The sequence below is a fragment of the Vespula vulgaris genome, chromosome 10 (assembly GCF_905475345.1).
Source record: "Vespula vulgaris chromosome 10, iyVesVulg1.1, whole genome shotgun sequence".
Lineage (NCBI taxonomy): Eukaryota > Metazoa > Arthropoda > Insecta > Hymenoptera > Vespidae > Vespula > Vespula vulgaris.
In genome coordinates, this window is record NC_066595.1 from 1,728,051 (window position 1) to 1,737,823 (window position 9,773).

A 9,773-nucleotide genomic window follows, 5' to 3' on the forward strand; every position below is an offset into this window, starting at 1 on the left:
AAGTATCGGCACAGATCAAAATTTCGTATAATTTTCCGTATAAATCTATGAAACGTACGATCTTGAAAACCTACTTTTTTTTTTCTTGATATTTAAAATATCACTTAGCGACTTAATATTTCAATAAATATATATGTATAAATTACGACTAATATATATCATAATTTATTATCGTTAAACAGCTTTGTAGGTTCAATAAAGATAAGAAATAAGAAATACGAATGTAACTATCCATTTTCAATACAATTCCATCTTATTACGTCTCACTAATCTTCGTTTATAATAATGTAAAAATAAAATCTTACTTGAAAAAAAGATGATCGAGTATATTCGTCGAGACTTTAAGAAAATTACGTGTCCTTCTTTGTAACCGGCAGGAACCATATTGGCGGAGGATAAACTACGTTGTAATTTTTGACGATGCTATATAAAATGAAAGAAGAAAAAAAAAAAAAAAAAGAAAAATCGTACAGATTTACTTTTAAATAGATACAATCATCGCGCGGAATATTATATTTGGAAGATAATACGTACCAATATTTTCTTCAACGTGATAATTAATCGACGAATATTATTTTAACAATGTAAAATGAATAACGTTAAAATAAGAAAAGACAAAAGACGAAAGCCCTTTCGAACCTTGTTACGCGCGCGATGTCCAAGAGCCAAAGAGGAAGAAATTTTCTAGAAGGGGAATGACCGTTATTTTCAACGATTTTTTTGCGAAGATGGCGCTGCTCGTCACGTGTTATATAATCGTTATAATATCGGCCAATAGGAACGATGGATTTTTGAGAGAAACGACCAATCGTTTTTTTCAGTCGAAAAATGATATTCAATTTGATTCGATATTAGATTATTTTATATCGTTATTAATTAATTGAACGTATTAAAAAAATAGATAAATAATATATTTATTAAGTGTATATCTTATTTTTTTTAATTAACGCGTACGAAATGCGAAAAAGTTTTGAAAAGTAATTTAGGTGAAAAGTTGTTTAGATAGTTGGCTACACTGTATCGAAATATCAAGTTAACTTCTTTCGATTAGAATCGTGTGTATTCCTGTACATTTGATATTTTCATACTTCCTCCTCGTTGATTTTTCTCATATTGTTATTAATTAATATAAACGTTTTCTTTTTTTCGTATTCTTCTTTTTATTGTTATATCAACGTAGCAATAATTTCATAACGTAAAATTTGTCACAATGGCGACGAAAAGTTCTTTGCATTTTGTCGTTGGTCATATCAATCGTGTGTTATCCATTAATAGTGCCGAAATTGTATTCATGTTGGATGATAAATTGCAAAAAGTTTATCTAAAGAAAGAAAAATATTTTCACAATGGTAGATTGATACCTCAAGATGAATCTTTGTTCAGATACATTAAATGCGGCATGAAGGTATATTTTTCATATTGATTCAAATTAAAAGGAAAAAATAAATAAATAAATAAATAAATAAAATAAAATAAAAGAAAAATTTCATAATTCACTCATGAACGTTTCGTATTTTTTTAGGTAAAATTTTCCTGTAGGATTTTAAGACAACAAAAATGCCTTTACGGATGGATAGCTTTAATGTGTTGGCCAACGGAGCAAACGTTAGGATTAAGTGTATCTCTCAAAGTAGGAATGCAATATATTTCGGGACGTATCTTTACTCTAGACGAAAAGCATGGTGTTTTGGTTACCAATGATATTACTGGCAAAGAATATAAAGTATATTTCTTGACGAGCAATTTTTTTTATCATGGCAAAAAATTAGACTTATCTCAAAGTTCGCTCAACGAGATAAGTTTGACAGATGTCATCTTCTTTGACGCTGTACCTTGTATTCCTGAAGAGAATGAATATAATTGCGAATGGTATGCTACTTGTGTCTTTAAAGGAAAAAGACCAAACATGAACAATATTGTACCTGAACCATTAATAGATGACTTAGGCACTGAAGAAATTTTGCAAGTTATCGAAAATGTTAGTATATTATCTATGAAGCATAATATATTGTTATTTATATATCAAATAATATTTCACGCTTTTATTTTTTCTCTTTTAGTGTTTCATCAATCCAAATTCTATGTTTCTAATTGGTAAAGGAATATTGCTGAATACTATAAATAATGACTTTGGTCTAATTTTAGGTGAATTTCAGTATAACATTTTCAAAGAAATATTGTTCCATAAAAATAATACTTACGTATTCAAGATGTGCCTAGATAAATACGGTCTACCTGATATATTAAAGAGAGGTAAAAGAAAAATATGAAAGTATTAATCGTTAATTATACGTATTTCTGTTGTTCAAAAAAAAGTACAAATTAATTTATTTTATCGCTTATCATATTATAGGAGACAGAATGAAATTTGTCGCCATAGGAGCTCCACCAGGTTTTTTTGTAGAATGGATTGCAATACAAGTATCCGTTTGCGATGCTGGAGAATATAGAACTTCAAAATACGATGGCTTTTTATCACGTTTGTGTCAATAATGACAAAGAATATAGGTTAAGAGGTATATAACAGTACAAAAAATTATAAGACTGCAAAATCAAAGTTCCTTTAAGACTTACTTATTATATATATATATATATGTATATGTATCTATATATGTATCTATATATATGTATGTATGTATGTGTATATATATATATGTATATATGTACATTGTTTATGATTGTAAATAAGAAATGTTCAACATAATATTTCTACATTTAAAAAATCTTTTGCAGTGTATTATTATATTAAACTATATATATATATATATTTTATTATTAAGTTTAACAAGGTATTACTTACTTAATTCTCTAAAAGATATCGTGAATCTTCATGACGACTATTCTGTTTGAAACTTTTATATTACTAGTTGTAACATGTAGAATTAATAAGTAGCTTAAGGGCACACGCAATTACGCTTATTGTTTATATAAACATCCTATGTGATATTGTTATTAGTATACGTACATCTACAAAGTCAAAATAATATAGTTGTATTTATATTTTATAATTATTATTACTTTTTATATATATATATATACATACACAATATTATCTGATAATTACACAAACTGTTCTTGTTGAAATAACTACAAATATATTTCTTATTACGTCGTACGTATTTTTACATGTTTCCAATGACCATACACTATTCTCTTTGGCAAAAATAATAATTCTAAATTAATAATATAGAACTACAAGTAGATCAAGAAGAAATGAAGAATCGTACCAATCGTTAATCCCAATCCCTAACTTTCGCCGGATGACTTAATTTATGTCTACGTCAGCGCTTGGAAAAAGAAAAAGAAAAAAAAAAAAGAAGTGGTCTCGATCGTTTCCTAATAACGATCGAAGTCCGGAGATGGGAGTCTGGGATTCCGTACGGGACACGGGCACGCGCGCTCGTTAAATTATTCATGCTCGTTTTACGGAGTAAGTGTGCAAGGAAGCAAGCAAACAAGCAAACAAGCAAGCTCGCTAGCTAACCGAGGCTCGATTACATATGTAGCTAGATGGTGATGCAAATGACACGATGCTAAATAATTCCTTCTATATCCATGATAATCTCGCTTGATGATTTCGCAACATAGACGCGGAAGGTCGCGAGAATAAATCATTGTTCGTTCCTTGAACGACGGATAGAAGATATATATGTGTGTGTGTGTGTATATATAAAATGTGCAACGTTATTCTCTATCTGTCTTTTTTCAATTCATTGCCTTCCTTCGTTCTGGCAAGGTTGACTCCGTTCCGAACAAGTAGATACATACGTTCGACTATTACCAGCTAGGATTTGTCTTTCGCAAGGCCGATCTCTGCCACTTAAATGCTACTTATCTATTTAGCGTTTAATGACGATCGTAAAAGACTCGATTTCGAATAGAATGTTTTCAAATAATTTCATCTAGCTACGTCTATTAGAATTGCAAACGACGAATAATTTTTCAACGTTTAAAGATCCATCATGGGATCATCTTTCGACGAACGTTATTACGAAATAATTTCAAATGTAACATATATCATTAAAATGCAATATCGCTTCCGTTCGATTAGATAAATTTTTGTTAGTTTATTTCGATCGTGAAATAAGACTTATTGTTATATACTTAGATACCCGGAACAAAAGAGCTTTCCCCCTTGCCTCTTTCCTTCTCTCCGCTAACTTTTTTTGCGATTTCGATCTCTCAACTATCGCACCGTCGGCGATTCTCCGCGCTTTGCTGAACGAGAAAATCCGAGTTGGGGGTAGGAGGGGGAGGAGGGGAGGAGGGGGAGGAGGAGGTGGAGGAGGACGCCTTTCTCCGAGTGTGCGGCCTCGTCGAAGGAAGAACTTGTCGGAACGAAGATCTCCTGGAGAAGACGGCTGTTGTTGCCTGGAGGAACGGCCGATCGAATGTGGAGCAACGAACTTGGAACTTCCAGGAAAGAGGAGAAAATAATCTCAGTCAGTAGTAAGTCCCTCTGAAAATCCATTAACTACTCAAGTTTCTTCAAATAGGCAAAAGAAAAAAAAATGATTGAAAGATCTAATTTCATTCATTGCTTTTGAGAAAAATATAATCGACAAAGATCGATCGGAAATTACAATTTATGATTGACAAACAGCTGCGGAAATATATTTTCCGATGACAATGATTAATTGCATCGATTCACTTTATATGTATATAAATATATGAATCGGAACGAAAAAAATAGTCTTCGATGTATTCGATCAAGGAAATACCTAACAACCTATTTACATGATAATAATATACATATACGTACATATATAGGTATGTATATACATTCAACAGATGGAACGGATCGATTAAAAAAACAAAAATTATGTCCACTGTATTTTGTAATCAAATATCTAAGAATCTATTTTGTGTATGATCATCAATACACACATATACATATATAAATACATGTATACATATATACATATGTATTAAGAACGATCGATCATCGTCTCGATGACATTGAAAAAAAATGCCGAACGACAGGAACAAGTGCAAGGTTAGCGAAGAAAAAGAAAACGACGACAATTGCAACTGCAACAGCGACAACAATAACAACAACAACAACAACAGCAACAGCAACAGCAATAGCAAGAAAAACGATTCAGGATATTACGAGGAACGACGTGACGAGGATCGAAGTTGGCGATCCATGGAGTCGTTCCGATATTACCAACAGTTTTGCGGCATCAAGGCCGCCTCCTTAGCCGAGATCTTGTCTCATGATGACTCACGCCTAGCTGTGGCCGCTACCTCGATGCTCTCTCTACCTCCACCTTCCTTTCTTCCTTCCTTTTTCTCTCTGCCAACCTCCCGAACAACATCGACAGACATTTCCTCTCTCTTTCTCTCTTTCTCTTTCTCTCTCTCTCTTTCTCTCTCTTTACTCATACTCCCCTTCTTTTACTTCGATATGGAGTTTTCGAACGTGCTCCGACTGCATCGCATCAACAGTCTAACAAATGAAAATAAGAAACTTTTCGACATCCAATGTTCTAGATTTATATTCTATATATATATATGTATATATGTATTAAAAAAGAAAAAAAAAAAAGATAATTTTGTATGAATTTTTAAAAAATGCTCATCTTCCAATCTACTCCATTACGTATCTCCATTTTCATTTTTCTCTTTTTTAGTTCTTTTCTCCTTCCTTAAAATTACTAACTGTTTTCTGATCGATTCTTCGATGGGATCGAACTATCCGATAGAAATTTCAGATCGAGATTGATGGAATTCCAATGGGATAGGAAATATCATTGAGATTCTTTAGAGAATGATAGAGATTCTCTGTTATTGCAGGATCGATGATCCTTCCTGAGAAGTATCATACCTTTATTATTATCGTTCCATGGAAAGATGGAGGCGCTAGACCGAGAGAAGAAGAGTACGAAGAGATACAAAAGGACAAGGAGGATGAGGAAGAAGAAGAAGAAAAAGAAGAAGAAAAAAAGGAAAAAAAGAAGACTATTCGTGGGAGCACGTTTCATTCGTCATAACACATCGTGGTAGGTATAATGCGATTCTACAGTGCAATTGCCATTGGCAATTATTCGTCGCATTGTCTTTTTATCGACAGAATATTCTCATCCCCTCTTTCAATCTTTTCGATAGAAATTTTTGTTAGTTTTTCTCTGTTTTTTCTTTTTTCTCTCTCTTCATTTTTTTTCTTTAATTTTCTCTCTCTCTCTCTTTCTAAACTTCGAACGTTTCCATTGATCAATCATCCTATCTTCTCGCTCGAATAATTCACGGAAATAGAACGTTTACGACGACCTTGAACTATATCGATCGACGCTTTAAACGGAGTCTATTAATCTTCGGAAAATTATATCGATCCGACTCGTCTCAACTATTTCTTTTTCGTTTATCCATCCTTTTCTCTAAAGCTTTACGCGCAGGTTCAATCATATACATACGTACGTACGTACGTACGCATATAGATACGCAATAGATACATGGAAGGAGTTGTTCGGTTAGCTTCCATCGTGTTTCATCAGGTGTGCGCGCACGATCAATCCGCGCCTGTCGCCTGTCTGATTCCTCCTACAGCAACATACTAGCCTGGACGATAATGGTCTTCGCGCAGAAACTTCTGCGCATTTTCCGATGATACTCCCTTCCATACCATCGCGAATTATATAGATATTATAATATTACATATCTGAAATATCTAACCGATTGAAGGAAAATATCCCATTATAACAATTTTTTTATATTTCGTTTAATCTAATTTTTATTTGTTCTTATTAAATTGTTTTTTTTTTATTAATTAACTATATTATTGAATTAATTTTATTTTACAAATTAAATCTTTATTTGTAATTACGAGCTTAAGTTAACGAGCTTATAGTTATCCATCAAGTCGATCTAACGTTCTAGCAAAATATAACGTGTAATATCCTATTCAATTTTTGTTAATTAATCAAGCTAATTATTTACATTGTAAAGATAGAGATAGAAAGAGAGAAAGAGAAAGAGAGAGAGAGAGAGAGAGAGAGGGGGGAGGAAGGAGAGAGAAAAAAAAGAATGAAAGAAAGAGAAATAAGGAGAATGTCTCGAGCACGAAACGTACATAAGTGGGTATATGGCAATGTTCTCGTATAGATATTTCGGAAGTGACCTTGAAACGCCGTTGAAACTCACGAACGACACGATCCACATCTCCGACCGGTTGACCCGTGTTCATAAAAGTGAAAAAGAAAACTAACGAGAGAGAAAAAGATAGATAGAGAAAGAAAGAGAGAGAGAGAGAGAGAGAGAGGTCTTAAACCATATATGGTAAACGGTAAGGTGGCGCTAATAGGAAGCGTATCCTTGCCAGGTGATACGTTCTCGCGGCCTCCGGAGATAATTCCAAATAAAAAAAAAGAAAAAAAAAAAAAAAAAAAAAAAAAAAAGAAAAAAATCCTTCCTTCTAAGGGAGTCCTAAGGACCCGTCGTACATCGTTCGTCGTTGTCGTCGTCGTCGTCGTCGTCGTCGTTGTTGTTGTTGTTGTTGTTGTTCCGTCGTCGTCGTCATCGTCGTAGTTTTCGCGTCTTCGTCTTCGTGTAACAACCAACTCTGGTGTCCTCCATCGAGATCGTATAACATCTTTTACAGCGCCAAAAGAGTCGTCCGTAATCTTAAAATTAGTCACGCCGTGAACTCGAGTCGAAGGACAATGACGATGATCCTTGCTTCTACTACTACGTTACTAACCACTACTACTATTACTATTACTATTACTACTACTATTTCATTATTATTGTTATTGTTACTAATGTTACTCATTTTAAGTCTCACCTCTCGACGACTAGTTTTATATTTTCGACCTTGAAAAAAAAGAAAAAGAAACTTGTATTTTTCTCCTTTATCCTTACTCTCTACCCTTCTCTTTTGTTATTGCATTTTATTATTGCTTCGACGAAACTTCTTTCTTAAAATCGTTCCTTATTAGTACTTTTCGTTAAAAGATTATTTCCGATTTAAACGTTACCCCTTCTATTACCCCTACTCTCTAAAGAATGTGATCAAAACGAACGAAATTTATTTCCTCTTTAGCAAATGTCATTTCCTCGATCGTCGAGAAATCTTTCCTTCGTAATCACTTTATTAAGTAAGTATGTAAACGATACCTTGTCACTTTCATGGTATTGAAAGATAATCGTCGATTTTCCGAACGTTTTCGTCGAAGCGACAAAAAAAAAAGAAAAAGAAAGAAAAAAAAAAGCGCGTTTCGTCCGACGATCAGCTGTTTCAAAGTGAAAGTCCCGTAGAAATTTGTTGTATCCAAGTACGAAGAAGATGTTTAACGAACGTTAACGCTTCTTTCATCTTCGCTTTCATGTAAGATCAATTAATCCGTAATCTAGATTAATTTATAATAAATCTTTTTTGGGAAACGAACGGTAATTAACATTTCTTTTTTCTTCTTCTTTTAATTTCTTCATTTGATATATTTTTTTTTTTTTATTTCAGAAAGAAAGCTGGAGGTGTATATTGTATATGCGTGAATCGAGTCAAAAAAAAATATATATATATATAGAAATTGATAAAGAGAAAAAGAGAGAGAGAGAGAGAGGAAGAGAAAGAGAGATAGAAAAAGAGAAAGAGAGAGAAAAAGAGAGAGAAACAAAGACAGAGAAAGAAAAAGAAAAACAAATACAGAAAAAGAGAGAGAGAGAGAGAGAGAGAGGAAGAGAGACGTATCCATAATATAAGAATCTCTTTTAGTTAGATAGAAATTGTGTGAGCGTGAGCACGCACACACGAGCGAACGAACGAACGAGAGAACGAGCACCTTGTCAGAATCGTCGAGAAAAAGTCGAGTATGCCCTTACAAGTCCGCGAGCAACGCGTTGCAACTCGTTCGCGGTGAGCACACGTTTCTATTGGGTGTCGCACCTACGGATATCTCCTGGCAAGACTATTTATATATCGACCTTTGATTTTTCCGTATACCTTATGCGGTACGACCGGTAGCGCACGCATCTATCCACCGCGTATGTATGCATGTATGCATGTATCTATGTATGTACCTATGTATGTATCTATGTATGTGTATGTGTATGTATATATGTAAGTAAGTAAGTAAGTAAGTAAGTAAAGTAAATACTAACTCTGCGAATAACTCAAAAGGAGCGACTTAAGTGTAGGAGAAATCTATCTCTGTTTATTTGTTTCTTTCTCTCTTTCTCTGTATCTGTATCTGTTTCTGTTTCTGTCTCTGTCTCTCTTTCTTTATCTGTCTATCTATCTATGTATCTATCTATCTATCTATCTATCTATCTATTTGTTTGTTTACTTCTATTCATTTCTATATCGTTCGCAAAGATTCCAACATCAGCTTCTATAAGACGTCTCTATCAAATCGAACGATATGAATAATAAAATTATCTACGATCCATTGTCGAACTATCGAATATATATACGATTTCTTTCGTTTTTTATTATAGATAGAAAAATTGTGATAATAATATTAATATTAATGGTATTAATAATAATGATAATAAATTAAAAGAGAGATCCGCGAGAACACGTAATACTCGATGAAGTGATCTATGATTTATCGTCGAGCTACCGTACTGTGTTTACGACTTGTTTCGTTTTTTGTAATAATAAAAAAAGGAAATAATAATAATAATAATGATAATAATAATAATAATAATAATGAATTAAAAGAGAGATTCACGCGATTACGTGATGTACTCGATAAAGGGGATCTATGATTTATCGCCGAGCAATCATGTATATACGATTTGTTTCGTTTCTTTATATATATAAAAAAAAAAAA

General features: G+C 33.1%; 2 protein-coding genes and 1 long non-coding RNA gene across 3 annotated transcripts in view; 2 read left to right on the plus strand and 1 right to left on the minus strand.

The window, feature by feature from the left end:
- LOC127067147 (uncharacterized) overlaps window positions 1-661 on the minus strand; it is a 93,301-nt gene extending 92,640 nt beyond the window's left edge. The window contains exons 1-2 of the mRNA XM_051001748.1: window positions 535-661; window positions 306-423 (exon numbers count right to left, since the gene is read on the minus strand). Coding sequence (XP_050857705.1) covers window positions 306-384 — 79 coding nt within the window. The 5' untranslated portion in view covers window positions 385-423; window positions 535-661. The remainder of the gene's footprint in view (window positions 1-305; window positions 424-534) is intronic.
- A 362-nt stretch (window positions 662-1,023) lies between these two features.
- On the plus strand, window positions 1,024-3,120 carry LOC127067153 (uncharacterized). Its single transcript, XM_051001762.1, has 4 exons — window positions 1,024-1,405; window positions 1,523-1,978; window positions 2,061-2,253; window positions 2,354-3,120. Exons 1-4 carry the CDS (start codon window positions 1,211-1,213, stop codon window positions 2,491-2,493), a joined length of 984 nt encoding a protein of 327 aa, XP_050857719.1. The 5' UTR covers window positions 1,024-1,210; the 3' UTR covers window positions 2,494-3,120.
- A 1,159-nt stretch (window positions 3,121-4,279) lies between these two features.
- LOC127067156 (uncharacterized) lies at window positions 4,280-8,914 on the plus strand. Its single transcript, XR_007782565.1, has 3 exons — window positions 4,280-4,449; window positions 5,800-6,005; window positions 8,459-8,914. It is a non-coding gene; the product is annotated as an uncharacterized LOC127067156 (long non-coding RNA).
- Window positions 8,915-9,773: the final 859 nt, after the last annotated feature.